The sequence below is a fragment of the Dipodomys spectabilis genome, unplaced genomic scaffold (genome assembly GCF_019054845.1).
Source record: "Dipodomys spectabilis isolate Male_0828 unplaced genomic scaffold, ASM1905484v1 ptg000069l, whole genome shotgun sequence".
In the NCBI taxonomy this organism is placed as follows: domain Eukaryota; kingdom Metazoa; phylum Chordata; class Mammalia; order Rodentia; family Heteromyidae; genus Dipodomys; species Dipodomys spectabilis.
In genome coordinates, this window is record NW_024870746.1 from 4,589,471 (window position 1) to 4,608,279 (window position 18,809).

The 18,809-nt window shown below is 47.4% G+C and overlaps 1 protein-coding gene across 8 annotated transcripts in view; it reads left to right on the forward strand.

Moving 5' to 3' along the window:
- Positions 1–17,613, forward strand: part of Arhgef11 (Rho guanine nucleotide exchange factor 11) — a 105,180-nt gene extending 87,567 nt beyond the window's left edge. For 7 of the 8 annotated variants that reach the window (XM_042681691.1, XM_042681692.1, XM_042681694.1 and 4 more), the window contains 20 exons: positions 2,812–2,938; positions 5,121–5,300; positions 5,386–5,433; positions 5,634–5,821; positions 6,071–6,217; positions 6,699–6,778; positions 6,936–7,061; positions 7,479–7,596; positions 8,356–8,534; positions 9,042–9,117; positions 9,447–9,614; positions 10,333–10,423; positions 10,702–10,827; positions 11,255–11,316; positions 12,100–12,309; positions 12,797–13,159; positions 14,330–14,425; positions 15,124–15,371; positions 15,553–15,742; positions 16,502–17,613. In XM_042681691.1, coding sequence (XP_042537625.1) covers positions 2,812–2,938; positions 5,121–5,300; positions 5,386–5,433; positions 5,634–5,821; positions 6,071–6,217; positions 6,699–6,778; positions 6,936–7,061; positions 7,479–7,596; positions 8,356–8,534; positions 9,042–9,117; positions 9,447–9,614; positions 10,333–10,423; positions 10,702–10,827; positions 11,255–11,316; positions 12,100–12,309; positions 12,797–13,159; positions 14,330–14,425; positions 15,124–15,371; positions 15,553–15,742; positions 16,502–16,563 — 2,885 coding nt within the window. In that variant the 3' untranslated portion in view covers positions 16,564–17,613. The remainder of the gene's footprint in view (positions 1–2,811; positions 2,939–5,120; positions 5,301–5,385; positions 5,434–5,633; positions 5,822–6,070; positions 6,218–6,698; positions 6,779–6,935; positions 7,062–7,478; positions 7,597–8,355; positions 8,535–9,041; positions 9,118–9,446; positions 9,615–10,332; positions 10,424–10,701; positions 10,828–11,254; positions 11,317–12,099; positions 12,310–12,796; positions 13,160–14,329; positions 14,426–15,123; positions 15,372–15,552; positions 15,743–16,501) is intronic. The other variant, XM_042681695.1, reaches the window with a different exon arrangement.
- Positions 17,614–18,809: the final 1,196 nt, after the last annotated feature.

Consider the following 18,809-nt stretch of genomic DNA (forward strand, 5'->3'; position numbering starts at 1 on the left):
TGGATTTATCTTTGCATTAGCATCCAATTTCCATCTCCCAAATCTTGGCCCTTTTCCATCTTATCTTTTCCTCTTTTTCTTTTCTTCATTTCTCTTATATGTTCATCCTTGTTGTTAAAGCTGCTCTGTGACACAAACCCCTGGAGGAACCTGTCCTTGTCTGAGCTTCATGACTATCCTGCCTGTGTTAGGTTCCAAAGGACAGGGGTCTTCCTTCCCCAGGCAGGGCCTCCTGGTGGTTCTGGCAGAGACCAGCCTTCTAGCAGTTTCCCCACAGTCTGAAGCATTTTGTCTTTAACTCTGTCACCTTTCCATAGTTGTGTCAGTCATCTTTCTGTACTATGACAGTACCTAAGTAGGTTGCTGATCTCGGGGTAGGATAAGAATGCCAAGTGTCTACCTGCTCTTTAATTCAGAACTTGTATGATTTTGTTTGGGGTTCTAAAGTCCCCAGGACACCAGACAAATGTGAATAGGTATCTAAAGACCAAACACTCACCAATGCTACAAAACCCCAGCATTGCCGGGCACTGGTGGCTCAAGCCTGTAATCCTAGCTACTCAGGATGCTGAGATTTGAGGGTCACAGTTTAAAGCCAGCCCAGGGAAGGGAAGTCCGTGAAACTCTTATCTCCAATAAACGACCAGAGAACCAGAAGTGGCACTGTAGCTCAAGTGGTAGAGTGCTTGCCTTGAGCTGAAGAGCTGAGGGACAGCGCCCAGGACCAGAGTTCAAGCCCCATGACTGACAAAAAAAAACACAAAAAACAGCATTGAGAGTTTTTTTGACATTTACAGTTATCAACTATCACCACTATTTTTCTGATTGCTAGCAACACAATTCACTTTTATTCAGTTCCATTATTCAGAAATCAGAGAAAGGGAAACAGAGGCTACTAGTGAAACTTTGCTTTTTAAAAATGTCTTCTGGGGGCTTGGGAAGGTGGCTCAGTGGTAGAGCGCTTGCCTTGCATGCCTGAGGCCCTGGGTTCAATTCCTCAGCACCATATAAGCAAAAAGAAAAAAGCCAGAAGTGGCACTGTGGCTCAAGTGGTAGAGTGCTAGCCTTGAGCTGAAGAGCTGAGGGACAGCGCCTAGGCCCAGAGTTCAGGCCCCACGATGGGACCCAAAAAATAAATAAATAAATAAAAATGTCTTCTGGGCTAAGGATATGGCTCAAGTGGTAGAAGGCCTGAGCTCAAACTCTAGTGCTACTAAATAAATAATGAAATATTCTTTCTACCTATTTCCCCTTATTACTCTGAGTAACAGAGATCTTGGGGCTTTACCTATTTCTTGTCATTGCTAGTATTTAACTCTGTCGCAAACTGGGCATTTTCTAAGTAATTAGTAGGAGAGAAGACAATGGCTTCTACCTTGTGCCTTTCAGGTATAGAATGTTCCTAGGCTCTCACATCATCACCCAACTAGACTGGTTCAGAGCTATGGCTGCATGATGATCCAGATGCTAACTTCCAAATTGGAGTGATGATGACAACCTAAAACTTAAACCCAACCACTTATGCCATTGCAGAAAAATACTGCTCTAGCCGCCTGATTCAAGAGTGGGATTGGAGACAGACAGCAACAAAATGGCTTTTGTTCTCTTTGGCTTAGAAATTTTCCTATGAAAGTCAAGTTTTGAAATAGGTTTGTAAGCCTGTATATGTGGATATGAGAATTTCTAAAGTCTCTTAGTCTAGTTATGATCAGGCTTGGACCGCCTAGGATATTTATACTGCCTTCCCTGTCCCACTGGTCTTAAGCAAGCTTAGTTACTGTAATCTCATAGGTCTCAAGCTGAGCTTTTCCCTGAAGACAAACTCCTCAGCTTTTCTCTGGCTGCCAACTGTTGTGCCCTGGGTCTAAGTCCTCCTCCTAAGTGACAGTTCCTGTGTGTCTTCAGACCTCCTCTTGCCCTCTCTGTCTCCTTGATCCAAGGATGTCTTCCTTTATAAGCTTAGAAAGGGGGCTAGGATTTGAATGCCACTTCATCCTAAGTGACTAGTGTCAGGTTTCTTACTGATGAAGCGCAGAGATGGGCTGGGGGAAGGTAAAACAAGATAGAGTCAAGAAGAAAAAAGAAAAACAGAAACAGTGAGTTCTAAAATAGAATGTTTGAAGCCAGGCGCTAGTGGCTCACACCTGTAATCCTAGCTACTCGGGAGGCTGAGATCTGAGGATCACTGTTCAAAGCCAGCCCAGGCAGGAAAGTCCATGAGACTCTTATCTCCAATAAACCACTAGAAAACCAGAAGTGGTGCTGTGGTTCAAGCGGTAGAGCGTGCCTTGAGCTGAAGAGCACAGGCACCACACCCAAGCCTGGAGTTCAAGCCCCACGACCGACCAAAATAAATAAATAAAATAAAATAAAATAGAATGTTTGAAAAATGCCTGATATGAGTTGGCAATATGACCCATTTTCATGTGATACATATTTTTGGTATTCCTGGCTTTTCTTTTTAAAAAAAAAAAAAAAAACTTGTCCTGTGGCTTAGAAAAAGCTTAGTCAGGGGTTTCAAGCAGAAGAATGTGAGAGCCAAAAGAAAATTTCATAGACAATGTACTTTCATACCCTCTCATTTTGTACGTAAGGAAAGAGTAGCTCCAGAAAAGTCAAGTGACCACCCAAGGCCATGCTCCATAGTCGTAGAAAAGCCAGGACTAGAGCCATGTCTCCTGCCTCTTGGTCCCTTACTGTCCTCATCCATGCTTGCTCATTGCTATCTTCTGGGCTAGAGGGGAGTGAGGGCCTTGAGAAGTCATCTCAGAACAGAAAGCATAGTATCCTTCATTTTCTTTTTGCCTGCAGTCAAGCCAGGCAATGTGAGGAACATCATTCAGCACTTTGAGAACAGCCAACAGTATGATGCCCCAGAACCAGGGACGCAACGACTCTCAACAGGAAGTTTTCCTGAAGATCTGCTGGAGAGTGACAGGTAGCAGTAGCTGAATGGGGCGTGCCAACACCCAAGAAATGTGGCATGGGCAGAGTTTGGCACTAGAGTTTAACTCCAGCTGCCTTACCCCTGTCCACTAGACTATAAGGTCCTTCTATAGGTTTTCTTCTCTACTCCCAACCTCCCCACCTTAAATAGCTTCAGAAGATACACTGTTTATTGATAATTAGACCAGTGAAAGAACAGAAACTGGGCATAAATTTTAACTTAGTAAATACTAGAAGTTACTTTGGATTCACTACCTGACTACTCAGTAGCCTCCATTCCAAGAAGATTATATTATGCAACAGCTAATCAGAAAACAATAAGCAACAAGATAAGAGTGCTGTATAGAGTGGGGTAAAGGAATTTCTGAAAAATAAAAGACCCAGGCAGGCAGCAGAAAATCTTTGCTACTTATAATAAAGAAAATAATAGAGAAGATTCTGTTGCTAGCACTTTAGAGATGAGCGATTCAATTGTGAACATGAGGTGTTGTCTTTAGCAAAGAGATGTAGAGCTGGATGATTTTAAATGGACTGTTCCTTCCTTTTCAAAAGAACAGTGTCTAGGCTTGGTAGTTCATGCCTATAATCCCAGACTTCAGAAATTGAGGCAAGAGGATTGTGAGTTCAGTGTAGCCAGCTAGAGCTACATAGTGACATCCTACCTCAAAAGAAAAGAAGAGAACTGAGACTTAGCATCTCATATTCTGCATCTCTGTCAGGTTCTAACTAGAATCCTTGACTGATATTTATACCTGCTCTAGGACTTACTTGCTCTTGACTATGGCATGACAGCAATCAAGTCATGTCTAAGCTTCTACAGCTCACACTTAACAGTGAAAATTGCCTATAATCAGAAATATGCGTGCAGATCCAAGTCGCCTTAAGGTATAGTTCTACAGTCTTGTGTATAGGGAAATAACGTTGTGTATAGTCAAGTCTGAAAACCACTGAGATGGAGTGCAGGTAGGCACAGGCAAGTCAGTGAGTAGCAATGTGGATATTCATGCCATTTTGCTTTTGAAATAACTATCAACTAAATCCAATTCTCCTGTTTAAATGCAGTATTATTCTTTCTGTTCATATTAAGCCTTTATAAACTTAGCACATGTTAAAAGACATTGCCATTGTGGAAATTGACATAAATTTGGGAGCAGGAAACATTGCAATTTGGGGATTATTTACAAATTTGCATTCTTGGCCATGCTAAGTAAATTTGCTAAAGATATTTTAAGCAGAAGCCTTATGATTTAATTATTGTAAATTCATTTTCAATCTTGGAAGAATAGTAGCAAACAGTTCTGATATTGTTGTAGATACTCAGCAGGTATAAAAATGCCCCAGTTCTAGAAGTCAGTCCCTTAGGAATTTTTGGCCAGTTAGACTTTCTGCCTCACTTCTTTGAGAAGGTGTTACTCATTTCTGGGCACTTGTAGAAAGTGTTGTAGCTCTGCAGCCTCATAACAGATGAGGTTTGTGGTGCTTATGTGATACACTGATGACACTGATGAAAATAGTCTTTAGTTAGTATGGGTTAGAATTGTTCTAACAAATTTCTGAGAGGCTGAGTTCAGTAGGGGATCAGTTGGTAGTTTGTTTTTAACCTTACAGACAAACTGTCAGGCCCCAGGAGGTAAGCTCCATGTTGAATCCTCTGATGAATGGAGATCAGGGCAAGGCCTTTGGCTCCCTTGCTGTGCTATTAAGAGCTCTCCAGATATTTCCAGGCCTTCTCTAGTTCCAGAAGCAGAACAGGATGTAGATTAGTAATAATATCAGCAAAAAGCCAGTCCAGCAGGGCCACAGTAGTCGGGGGCAGCATCCAGGGGCATCCAGGGGTCAGAGATGCCAGCTGTCTTCATTGCTGATGCACTGCAGGACTCCACAGAGAACAGAGTAGCACTGAAGTTGTCCACACTTCCAAGCCCCAGAGATGCACAATGCACAGAGTCAAACTCCAACCTACTTGTAGCCAAGGCCCTTGAAGCATTCTCCCAAGTCCTCTTGCTTCCTAGAAGAGAGGGAGTTTGTGTAGAAGCCAGTGTGACTTGTCATTAAGAAGCTTCTGTACCCAGGTTTTCTAGCCATGTGGGATTAGTGAAGTACTGTTAGATGGGGCAACAAGTAAAATCTGGCAAGGACATAAGATCCCAAAGTCTCCTGTCCCTCCCTGCCAGTTCACGCTCAGAGATTCGCCTGGGCCGCTCTGAGAGCCTCAAGGGCCGAGAAGAGATGAAGCGGTCCCGGAAGGCAGAGAATGTGCCTCGTTCTCGAAGTGATGTTGACATGGATGCTGCTGCTGAGGCAACTCGCCTCCACCAGTCAGCCTCATCCTCTGCCTCTAGCCTCTCTACTAGGTAGGCAACCTCCAGGGGCTCCACCTATTGCTGTTGGGTAAGGGGTGGGATTCAGAATTGCTGAGAGTTAACATTCCTTCCACAGGTCTCTTGAGAACCCAACCCCTCCCTTCACTCCAAAAATGGGCCGCAGGTGAGTGGTAGACATAGTAATACTTGCGTTTAGTATTTCTGTGGCCTATACTTGCTCAGACATTCTCTTACTCAAAGTAGCTGGCTAAGTGTAAATCTCTTCTTTATATGTCCAGGACAAGCAAATTGGGTAGGAGTGGGAAAGACCAAAACTAGTCACTTCCTCCCATGAGGTCAAGCTAAGCTGCCTGTTTTTCCCAGGAGCATTGAGTCCCCCAGCCTGGGATTCTGCACAGATGTCCTCCTTCCCCACCTCCTGGAGGATGATCTGGGCCAGCTGTCTGACCTGGAACCAGAGCCTGATGCCCAAAATTGGCAGCACACGGTGGGCAAGGACGTGGTAGCAGGGCTGACCCAGAGGGAGATTGATCGGCAAGAGGTCATCAATGGTGAGAATCTGCCTGCTTCCCCTATCTCCATTTCCACTTTGTGGGAACAGGTGCAGAACACCTAAGACATGAGAAGAGGTTAATAGAGGTGGGCCCTGAAAACAGAATTAGATCCACCTCAATTCTAGCCTTGTCATGAGAGAAATCAACCTCATGTTCTCTCAAAATTAGAATGGTATAGGGACCAAGTAATGACTCTAGATACTTCCTGATCTGTTTTCTCCCTGTCTTGTCACAACCACTGCTCAGAGCTATTTGTGACTGAAGCTTCCCACCTGCGCACGCTCCGGGTCTTGGACCTCATCTTCTACCAGCGAATGAAGAAAGAGAACCTAATGCCACGGGAGGAGCTGTCTCGGCTCTTCCCTAACCTGCCTGAACTCATAGAGATTCACAGTAAGAAGCTGGGGCCCTTCAAACTCCCTCTGCTAATTATAGCTCATGTCCCAGTTTGCCACTCCCCCACCCCACCCCCAGCCTGGATCCTACTGTGTAAATATCCGCCAGTCCTCTGAAAAACCCTCCTGCTCCCACTCCCAAACATAGAGTCTGGCAATGTAGCTTAACCCAGGCATTTCTTTTGTTTTTGTTTTTGTTTTGTTGTTTTGTTTCTTTTTTCGGTCGTGGGACTTGAACGCTGTCTGGGCACTGTCCCTCAGCTCTTCACTTCAAGGCTAGCGCTCTACCACTTGAGCCACAGCGCCACTTCTGGTTTTCTGGTGGTTTATTGGAGATAAGAGTCTCATGGACTTTCCTGCCTGGGATGGCTTTAAACCATGATCCTCACATCTCAGCCCCCTGAGTAGCTAGAATTGCAGGCGTGAGCCACCAGCACCCGGCAACCCAGGCATTTCTATTTCATCTCTCCTCACCCCAGATTCCTGGTGCGAAGCCATGAAGAAGCTCCGGGAGGAGGGCCCCATCATCAAAGACATCAGTGACCTCATGCTGGCTCGAGTATGGTTCCAAACTTTTACCAATGGCAAGGAGGAGATTGGACAAGGCGGGGTTCCATTACTCAAGTCTAGGGAATTTGGCAGAATCTAGGGTACTCCGGGAGCCAGTTCCTGGCAGAGGTTGTGATACCTGCATTGGTGTTATTCTGCCTCTTCAGTTTGACGGTCCTGCTCGAGAAGAACTCCAGCAAGTGGCTGCACAGTTCTGTTCCTACCAGTCAATAGCCCTAGAGCTGATCAAGACCAAGCAGCGCAAGGAGAGCCGATTCCAGCTCTTCATGCAGGTATATAGCACTGTACCTCAGTCCTCTCTCATCTCTACCAACTTCACCAAGGATCTCCTGACCTCTCCCTTCTGGTCCCCAGCCTCTTCTTTCTACTGAAGAGGACAAGCAGTGGTGCCCTCTGATCTAGAGGTAGTAGCCAGAAGACCTAGCTTGTATATCAGTACTAGTGTGCACTTAGACTAATCCCAGTTTCCTTATCTGTAAAATAGGAATACCTGCCCTTCTGTTTTGACCACTCCTGCTTTGTGTTGTTGTCTCCTTTCCACCTCCATACCTTCCCTAAACACTGAAAGAAGAGCTGCCACCATTTCTGAGTTACTCATCTGGGATTAGGACCTGCTTGACATTTTCATACCCCTCTTGTCATTTCCCTATCAACAGTTGAACTTTTTCTTTGTGCCTACTGCTGTATAGGAAGCTGAGAGCCACCCTCAGTGCCGAAGACTACAGCTTAGAGACCTTATTATCTCTGAGATGCAGCGGCTCACCAAGTATCCCCTGCTACTGGAGAACATCATCAAGCACACAGAGGGTAGGACATGGGGAGGGCCAGTTCTGGGGGATACCCAACCTCCTTTCAGATTCTCATTCTGGCGTTCTTGCTCTATGATGGAGCAAATCACTGGACCCTTATGTACTGTTCTGGTGAGTCTCAAAAGGGAAAATGATTATAAATGTGTCTTGGAAAATAAAAGGTCCTCAATAAGCAAGAAAAGTGGGCTACTACTGGCTTATATTGGGGTTTTTGTTCGGATCTAGAAAGCATCCAGGTGAATGAACCAGGCTGGTACCTGGTTCCTCTCTGGATGATTGTAGCTTCATACCAGGAGTGGTGCTAGATTTTAACCTCCATTCATACTCATTGGACACCTGTCTGTGGTGCACCATATATGGTAACGCTAGAAGAATAGAAGACAGCCACACAAGGGGGGGTCTAGCTGTAGTTTATCACTGTCCTGAGATCATGAGTATCTTTTACTCACTTGGATTTCACACATTGGTCAGAATAGAGGGTATTGAGAACTTCAACTTTCGAACAGACATAATTCCTGTAATTACCCACAGCAGAACTGTGACATAGGCAGGTATTCTCAAAGCTGTGTCTATACAATAATGTCTGTATAGAAGGCTTAGTAAAAGTTAACCCTGCCATGTGAGATCTTAATCTACACCCCTGCTTGCTGGTTTGAGGTAAGCTAGTCACAGTGCATATGGGTAGACAGATAAGATCTGACTCTGTGATGTACTTCCAAAGCAGAGCCCTTAACATTGCCGCTTGCCTATTTGGTAGGTGGCACATCTGAGCATGAGAAGCTATGCCGGGCCCGGGACCAGTGCCGGGAGATTCTCAAATTTGTGAATGAAGCAGTGAAGCAGACAGAGAACCGGCACCGATTAGAGAGCTACCAGAAACGTCTGGATGCCACTGCTCTGGAAAGGGCCAGCAATCCCCTGGCAGCAGAATTCAAGGTAGGAGATAATTGCACCTACATCCTTTCACGTATACTTTTAGGGTACCCTTAGAAGCAAAACTTAATCTTAAGAGACAAGGTATATGGAGCACCTGTGACAGGGTAACATGGTGGGCTGTGGGAGTAACAGTTATTGTCACCCATCTGTGATGGACACAGTATACATCCTCACTAAGTACAAGATATTGGAATTCAGAGTGAGATGAGATAGGACTTGAGGTGGGGTGGAGACCATTTGTAGGAAACAAAGCATGACCTCCTAGGAAGGTAGACAGCACGTCATAGAAGCTTGATGGAGGGAGACTCAAGCCAGAGTCCTTAGTATATTCCCCAGTACCACAAGGTATGTGATTTCATAGTCATTCTTTTATTTCTCTTTATTGCCCACAAGAACATAAGGACAGTAAGTGTTTCCTGCCCACTACTTTCCTAGTGCCGTAAGATAGTGTCTGTATATGGTAGCTTCTTGCATACTTACAAATGAGTGATGGTGTCTCCTTAACAGAGCCTGGATCTTACAACCAGGAAGATGATCCATGAGGGACCTCTGACTTGGAGGATCAGCAAGGATAAGACTTTGGGTATGTACCAGGGGCCTGGGAATGAGAAGGGATCTGTGGTGAGTGGGCTTCTCCAGAGCCTTTCCCTCTCTTGTCACATACGTCAAGAAGCTGTTGCTCTGAAGGGGGGGTGGGGTAGCTAATAGCGAGTCACAATAAAATTGGATAGTAACACAGAGCTCCTTAAGCACAGCATGGGAAGGAAGGAACCAGAGAGAAAAGGAATTAGGATCATTAGACTCCCAAGGTTTCCTAGTCCCTGGACACAGATATCTGAGAACCTCTTATCCCCTTGTACTGAGGAATGAATAAGCAGCAGAGCATGCCTGAAACCCCTGTTATCCCCACAGACCTCCACGTGCTGTTGCTGGAGGACCTGCTAGTGCTGTTGCAGAGACAGGACGAGCGGCTACTGCTCAAGTGCCACAGCAAGACAGCTGTGGGCTCCTCAGACAGCAAGCAAACCTTCAGCCCTGTTCTGAAGCTTAACGCTGTGCTCATCCGTTCTGTGGCCACAGGTACTTATAAGGAGACATTCTGACAGGCCTGGGGCTCTAGGCCAGGATCACTGTTAACTTTTTGCAGGCAATGATGTGGGGCCAAACTGGGGCCTTGCAGGATTTGTTCATCTGTGTTCCTTTCCTCTTATCCTGACCCAGTCTTTTCAGAAGATTAGGCAAGGTGAAGAATATGATAGGGACTATGTTACAAATGGACTATCCCGGAGCAGGAGTGGTAACCCTCCAGGGCACTAAGGGGTGGGATTAGATACCTGGTTTGGGCTGAGAATGTTGGGACAGGATTGGGAGAACTGGACAGAAGGACAAGACAGGCATTCTTGCTGCAAGAGTGCCTCAAGCAGAACATGGCTGCAGATAATGCAGATAATACCTGCTACACAGCCAAGACAGATGTCAGAGTTAAGCAGGGAGACAGGGATTAGGGACAGAACTTGGCAACCACTTGGGTAATAGCTATCATGCTCTTAAAAGAGTCAAAAGAGATGATGGGTATGAAAGGTATAAATGCGCCATACACAGGTCAGTTCTCAGTTATTAGTCTAGCAGAGCAGTGAGGGTAGCCATTGAATTACCTCTCAATTCTGGTAACTCACATTTACCTCATGCTGTATTTTCATCTATGTTGATAGCCAAGGCTTTAAGCTTGTCTGGGCCCAGACTATAGTCACAGCTGCCACCTCCAATCCATGACCTCAACCTTTCTTTTCTCACCTAGATAAACGGGCATTCTTCATCATCTGCACCTCTGAACTGGGCCCTCCCCAAATTTATGAACTGGTCGCATTGACATCATCAGACAAGAACACGTGAGAATTGATTGAGGGGCCAGGGTGGTGTGTATGATGATTGTGGACAGTGAGGCCAGGGCCAGGCCCCAGAGCAGTCACTGGGAAAGGAACTGGGGAAGGAAAAGTGGAAGGCAGGACAGGCCCAGAGAAACCATAAGGGGGTTGTCACTGTAGCAAAGGGTCTCTAGAATATGATGTGGAAGGGACTGTGAGGCCTTGGAGCAGAGGGATCTGCAGCCTTGTTTGCCTAGCCTTGTTTTTAACCATCAGTCTTCTCTTTTCCTGCTGAGCAACAGATGGATGGAACTCTTAGAAGAGGCTGTGCGGAACGCCACCAGGCACCCCGGGGCTACCCCAACACCCATTCACCCCCCACCTCCTGGCCCCCAGGAACCACTTCATCAGGACCCCACTCCCAGCAGGTGTGTGCTTAGCCCTGCAGTTCCCCAGCCATTCCCACTCCAAGCTGCTTGTTTCCTGCTGCTTCTAAGCCCTTCACTCCTACAGTGGATAGCCTCAGTAGGAAACTGCCCCAAGCTCCAGCAGATGGAGAAACATATCCATCTTTCTCTTCCTTCTGTCCCCTGGCTATAATGGAAACCATATCTGAAGTAGGATCACAGGTGTAGAACTCGGGACTAGAGAAGCTGGGTTAGCACCCACCCTCTGTCCAGGTCATCTGCCAGGCAGGTGATGAGACCCCACACTTTGCTTCTAGGACCCTGCTCTTTCAATGCCTGTTCTACCTAGGGCATCCTGGAATTTCATGACATCTTGATCTCTTGGCTAGCAAAGTCAGATCTACTACCAGATGATCTGTTTTCACACGTGGTTGGTTTCTCCCCTCAGGGTAAGACTAGATGACTCGGAAGTATACCAAAGTGAGCGAGAACCTGAGGAGCCACCTGGAGGTAAGGACCCTGTCAAAGTCTAATCTAGTCTGTGGCAGGCACAGGTCAGGTGAGGGTGTGGAGTGATGGGAAAATTCATCAGATCGAGAGGTATGGGGTTTGATCAAATTAGTAGAGAAGAAACAGGAGGAGGGAGTCTCGTGAAGGAAGAACAAACTGACACTAGCTCACTTCACCAGACTCCTCTGCCTCCCAGAGTGGCAGGATTAAGTCGGGAAAGAAGGAAGACAGAAGCAGTCTGGTTGACTCCAAGGGCCTTTCAATGCCTCATCAAGATGCATGCAGAACACAGGAAACATTAGGGTACATAGAACAATGGGTCTAAGATGTTCATACTGGGATGGGATGGAGGGGAACAGTACTCAAATAGTATGTGAAATAACTAAGACTCTTGGGTTCAGGGAGAAATCTTGGGCTTCTTGGCTAACTTACTGCTCCATTTCCTTTTGCTTCTAATGCTTTTCCTTCTAACTTCCACACCTCCTTTCAGACCTTCCTTGCAATATCCTCTTTGCAATAATGCCTGTAGAGCTCACTACTTTCTAACAAATGGCATAATTTATTTATTATTTCTCTATGGACCTGAATTAGAAGTTAAGGTCCCAAAATAATGCAAGGGATCTTTGTTTTATTTACTGATGTATGCCAAGAGTCTGAGACAGTAGCTGGCCGTAGCAAGTGCTATGTAGTTTCCCAAGGTGTGCTTGCCTCTTGGACTCACAGCTAGCCATGGACTCGTTCTATACATACCCTTGCCTGACCCTCTCCTCTCATTCAAAACAGGCACTGGGCTCCAGCAGGGAATCCAAGGGAAGCCAGAGAAGACTGAGCGGCGGGAGGGCAGTACAGAGAAAGAGGAGCTGGGAACTCTGTCTCACCCTTCCCCCTGTGGGGATGGGGAGAACAGGGACATCAGGACAAGGGATCCCATCCACCTGGTCCTCCCAGGCCCTCTGTTCATGGAAGGACTTGCTGATTCAGCCCTGGAAGATGGTGAGTGCTTTGATGCCCCTTTCATGAACCTCTGGTCCCTTAGGAACATGTTCAGTGTAGACTTAACCTACTCAAAGTTCATTCTCCCTGGGTTGTTTGGGTTTGTTTTGTTTTGTGCCAGTCCTGGCACTTGAACTCAGGACCTGGACACTGTCCCTGAACTTTTTAGCTTAAGGTTAGCACTCTACCGCTTGAAGTACAGCTCCACTTTTGGCTTTAGTTAATTGGAGATAAGAATCGCATGAGATTTCTGACTTGGGCTGGCCTCAAACTTCAATCTTCAGATCTCAGCCTCCTGAATAGATAGGATCGCAGGTATGGGTCATCTGCTCCTGGCTCTCCCTGGTTTTTCTAGATGGTACCCCAGCTAGTTAGCTAGAGCTCTCCAGACCTGCTGTGGCCGTGGTAAATTGACTTGACCATGTTACGGCATGAAGGAATAGTTGAGTCTTGTGCTAGGAAAGCCATCACTCTTTTTCCTCCTCAGTGGAGAACCTGCGACACCTGATCCTCTGGAGCCTGCTTCCAGGTCACACCATGGAGACTCAGGCTGCTGGGGAGCCCGAGGACGACCTGACACCTACTCCTTCTGTCATCAGCATCACCTCTCACCCATGGGACCCGGGCTCCCCAGGGCAAGCTCCCCCTGGGGGTGAGAGGGACAATGCCCAAATTCCAGAGCCAGAGAGAAGTCAGCCAGGACAGGAAGATGAGGCTTTCTGTTCTCTAGCACATCTTCCCCCAAGGACTAGGAACTCTGGTATCTGGGAATCTCCCGAGCTGGATAGGAATTCAGCTGAACAGATTGCGAATGCAGAAGCATCAGGAAGTTACAAAGTCGTAAGAAAAGGTAAAATGCATTGAAGTCTCTGCAGGCGATACAAGCACCGCTTTTGCTAAGGTGGAGGCAAGTCTTCCAGCTGGGCCCTTCCTTCTCCATCTTCATCCTGGGTACTATGTGAGCAAAGTGTAGACTGGGTCAGAAGGAGGCAGATTGATATTATTGTGCTTAAAATGGCTTTGGAGTTAGACAGGAAAGGTTCAGATTCCTAGCTTAGTACTTAATGTGACCTTAGACAAAATTCAGATCACCTCTAAACTTTCTTCTGTAACATGAAAACATGGAAGTGACACTGTGGCTCAAAGTGGTAAAGCACTAGCCTTGAGCACCCAGGCCCTAAGTTCAAGCCCCAAGACCAACAATTAAAAAAAAAGAAAAAGAAAATATTGCCTACTGCCCAGCTAGCACGAACCATCAGTATTCTGTTCTTTACCAACCTTGCAGTCCTAAGGAAAAGATGTATGGCTCTTCCTAGAAACCTCAGACCTGCAAAGATAAGGGCAGATGATCACAGCCTGTCCCTCCAGTTATAGTAGTGAAGGGGAACAGACAGCAGAGGAGAGTGGAAGGGCTTGGGACAAGTCTGGGGGCACATGGAAAGGGCAGGACTGAGTACACAAGGTAGAGGATACCTTGGGTTGGGAAATACTGTGGAGAGCTTTGTGACAAGACTGATAGGCAGAGAAGCTAAGGCCAGCTTTAGTCAGAGTAGTGAGGCCAAGGGCAGAATGAACTGAAGAAGAGGGTGTTCTGAGGAGTGTTTTTGGGAAAGATGAAATGAAGCCTGGGTTGCTTGAGGCTGAGGTGGGGTCCAGGAGGGCCTTTTCATACTCCCCTCATGCCTGCATCGCCCCATGCCATCTGCCAAGCACTGCCTCTGCTGGGTTTCTGGGAACTGACCTGCTTCCTCCTCTCTTTCGGTGACTTGGTGGAAAGTTCTCTGCAGCTCCCTGGGATGTGATCACATAAAATTTTGTGTTCACTTTATTCTTCCCTTTTTCTTGTTCTCTGCCACCCTCCTTTTTTCTTGTCCTTTCTGCCCCCCCCTTTCCCCTTCTCTCTCTTCCTCTCTTCTCCCTGTCTCTCTCCCTCTCTTTCTTTCCCTCTCTCCCCCCCCGCTCCACTCTCCTTCCCTTGTCTTCTGGTCTCCTCTGCCTGGTGGTGGTGGTGTCGGTGCAGCTGAGGTGGCAGGCAACAAACTTGTCCCTGGACTACCAGAGAATGGCCAGTCAGAGTCTAAGCCACCTGAAGTGGAAGGCGGAACACAGGCCACGGGTAATCAACTTCTCCTTAGAGTCAAAACCAGGCCAAGGCTGGGCAGAGGCCTGTAGGGAGCTGGGCCCAGTGCCCACAAGTACCCTGCATGCTCCATCAGGCGTCTGGAATGGGTAGGGAGTCAACCCTATTCTATAGGAACTGATTTCTTTCCAGGAGCTGTATAATAGGCCCCCTTTAAAACATAGGCATAAGCAGCCTGTGTTCTAGTTCTAGGAAGAGGTGAAGAGGCCTGGCACCACTCTAGTAGCACTATAGATACAGACTTACATGCCTCCCAGGTTCCTTTGTGTTTACCTGTGCTACTGCCAATGCTACTGCCATAGGGGCCCTCCACATTCTTCCTCCAGCTGTCGGACTGCCCTCTGATGGGTTGGGTGCTCTAGAGGATGGTAACATGAGAGCAGAGCTGAAGCAGGGTGCTGCCTGCTTGCCCAAAAGGGTCTGAAGCATCTTCTCCTCATGGGATGGGAGCTACTCCCTTGTTTCCCCAGATGAGACGCCCTGCCTCTCCCTTCTACCACTGAGCATTTTCCCCTGGCATGTAGCCATCTAAAAATGGGCCCACATGAACCAAGTTGTTTCTAGAAGCTTCCCTGGCCCATCTCTAAATGGTGCTGGAGAACATTAAGGGAATGAGAGGGTAACAGATGTTTCTGTGTTTGTCTCCTAATCTTTTTCTCTTGCTATGGGAACAGGGAACTGTTTTTATGTCAGCATGCCAACAGGACCCCTGGACTCAAGCACTGACCCTACAGGAGCACCCACAAGCCCCCCACAACCTGACAGCCTCCCTACCTGGCAGACAGAGCCTCCACCCCAGCTACAAGATGACAATAGAGATCAAAGACACCCCAGCCGCTCTCCCCCAAATCTGGCCCTCAGAGACATGGGCATGATCTTCCGTACCATCGAGCAGCTCACCCTTAAACTCAACAGGCTCAAGGTGAGTGGCACAGGGCTTGGGTCCTGAAAGGCATACAGTCTACTCCATTTCCTAAAGGTGTGTCTTTATGGGAGCCATGGACCTGGCCTGCCCTCAGCCCACCCAGTCATGCCTTTACATCACAGCCCCATTCCTAGGGGTCTTATGAATAGGAGAACTCAAGAAATATTTCCTCTTCCAGGACATGGAACTGGCCCACAGAGAGCTGCTCAAGTCCCTTGGGGGAGAATCATCTGGTGGTACCACGCCTGTGGGTAGTTTCCAAATGGAGACAGCCAGATGGACAGATAGCTCCCTTTTACCTCCAGCCAGGGAAGCCCTGGCCTCTGACCCCCAGAACAGCCATGAACTGAGGACCTATCCTGAGGATGGTGAGTGAAGCTAATTCCTGCCTCCATGAAGTGGGGGGGTCCACCAACATGTGAGAAAATGTCACCACACACAGTGAGAGAAGGTGGTTCAAGGGCATTTCCCCCTAAGTATAACTGACTCATTCCCTGAGCTTCAGAAGGGAATCTTTTTTAACGAAATGTCGCAAAAGCTCCCCTAAAAGTGAGAACCAGACTGACCCCTCTTTTTCCCTTGTGCTAGAGGTAATGAACCAGGGAGGTCTGGTCTCACCTTTTTGACCTGTTCCTGTTAAATAGTTCAGAAGCAGATTAGGTAGGCCAGGGATACAGCCATGCCCTAACTCAGGGAGACAAAAGCACAAATCCACCTGATCAATGACTGGGGGTATGTGGGAGCTAACAAAATAGAAGTTCACTAGACAGCCCCATTTAGGCCTCACAAGAAATGCCAGGGGGTTTTTTGTTTTGTTTTGTTTTGTTGGTCATGGGCTTGAACTCTGGCCCTGGGCGCTGTCCCTCAGCTCTTCAGCTCAAGGCTAGCGCCCTACCATGTGAGCCACAGTGCCACTTCTGGCTTTTTTCTGCTTATGTGGTGCTGAGGAATCGAACCCAGGGCATACGAGGCAAGCACTTTACCACTAAGCCAACTTCCCAGCCCGAAATGCCCGTTTTTGAAGGAGTGCTTTGTCACAGATGGATGGTGCTGAAATAAATCCTTGGGGACATTGTAGACAAAACGCAGGTACTGGCAAGCTTCTCACCCTCACCACCCTCCCACAGGCTGCGACAGCCCCCCGGAAGACAGCAGCACCACACACAGAGCTGCATCACCAGGACCATAGCCTCCAAACAACATCCTGTATGTCTCCTCCCTGTTGGGCCTGAAGCAGGGCACAGCAGAGACAGACCCTAAATGCCCTCCTTGTGGAAGGGGCAGTTTTGGGGAAACATGGAGCTGAGGTTTGGGGGGAGACCTGCATGTTATTTGGTCTGCTCAGATTGGAGTCAAATTCCAGTCTCTTCCCCTCCCTTTAACCCAGTCCTCCAACGCCTCAATGCCCAAAGCATGCTGACCACATCTGAAAGGTCCTGCTCACACTCACAGTGGCCCTCTTGCCCCACACAGCAGGCATACTCGGTACTGTGCAAGGTACCCTAAGGTGTGCAGGTGATGGGAGGAGGCTTCGGTGTGTATGCACTTTCTTCCTCCTGCTCCACAGGCCCCAGGAGTGCTGGTGCCACCCCTCTCTTTGACACTTTGGTTTCCTATAAATATGTATGTATTGTATGTGCATCTTTGCTATTGTAAATAACTTGACCTTTTTCGTTTCTGTCCCTGGAGTGCTGAAGGCAGTGGCAGGGAGGGAGAGGGCTTCACATAAACTCTAGTCAGCATCCCAGCTGCAGGGTCAGGGCCTGAATGCAGAGTCAGGCCAGACTGTACCTGTCCCCTGGCAGGAAGATCTCAAAGCCTCCAGTTCCACGTAGCTACAGAGCTCCCACTATGCCCTGGGACTTGGTGTGGGCACAAGGAGACAGGACACATGGGGAACTTTTCACCCCATCCTTGTCCACCCTTCCCCCTCTACTCTCATCAAAAACCAGTGTAGCAGGTATGGAACCGAAAGCCGGCCCCAGGAGGTGCATAGGGAATTTGAGTACTGGTGTCCCCGAACTAACCTAAGACCTTCCCAGGGGCCCAGCCACTCATCCTCACTCCCCTCCCACTTATGAATATACACACTGTGCTAGGTGTATATATACATATATATATATAAATATATATAATATATAAAATATAGATATGGAAATGACGTTTTGCTGTTAAGATAATGTATACTCTTATTTTCTTTCTTTCATGGTTAAGATTTTTTTTAAAGAAAAGTTAAATAGTCTTAATTTGTGGTTGTGTGTGTTATTCTCGGGACTGCTGTGTTAAAAGCCAGGCATTGGTGGCTCACATCTGTAATCCTAGCTATTCAGGAGGCTGAGATCTGAGAATCGAGGTTCAAAGCCAGCCAGGGCAGGAAAGTTAGTGAGACTCAATCACTAGAAAACTGGAAGTAGAGCTGTGGCTCAAAGTGGTAGAGCACTAGCCTTGAGTAAAAAAGTTCAGGGATACCCAGGACCTTAGTTAAAAACTCAGGGACACCCAGGACCTTAGTTCAAGCCCCACAGCTGATTAAAGAAAAGAAAAAGACTATCTAGGACTGGGTATAAGGAAATAGAGGAAGCAGCCCTTATCCCTGACCCCAGACATCCAGGCTCAAGTTTTAACTGTGTTCTTTCCCAGAGCTTCAAAGTTTACTGTCTAAATGTTACACAGCCTGTGGTTGTATAACACATAAAGACATGGAACTTGCTTTACACAGGAGCAGGCACCAGAGACCAAGGGATCTAAGCAAACTGAGAATAGCTCCTTGCCCATCCTCTTCCCTCCCCATCTTCTCCTCTCCCCCTCCCTTCTGCAGACACAGTCACATCATCCACGACTTAGAGAGGTCACTGGAGCATTAGTGGACCTGGGTTTGAGGAAGTAGGGACGGCTGATCCTAAGCACCTTAGTGTGCTCTGTGTTGGGAAAATAGAGGCTGTAACCAGTACAGAGACAGCTGAGGCGGGAAGACCAGGGGAGCTGCCTCAGCTGCCCTGAGAAGACAGAAACCACAGTGGAGGGGATGTGAAGCAGTTCAGTGTGTGCAGAGTGGAGAAAGGTTGGCTGTCTCTGTACCTTTCCTGGAGGCCCTTCTGGGTTAGTGGTGGGCTTTGCAGAGCCTAGTCTTGGAGACAATACTGAAGGGCAAAACTACAGCAGCCCCCACACTCTGGGTGTCCTTGCTTTCAAGTTTAATGCTTAGCCTTTGCTATACAGATGTTGAGACACTTTAGCACCTTGTCCAGAGGATTTAAAACCAGTTAAACATCTGGGTGAAGAAGATAAGCAGAAGTGGGGGTGGGAATGGGATATGGGGGATGGAGACTGGTCTCAGTTCCTCAGCCCTACTTATTCCTACACTATCTCACATCTGTGCCATTAGTGACAGGCTCCATTCCAGATCCTTCCCTCTGCTGACTTACACATCCTGGT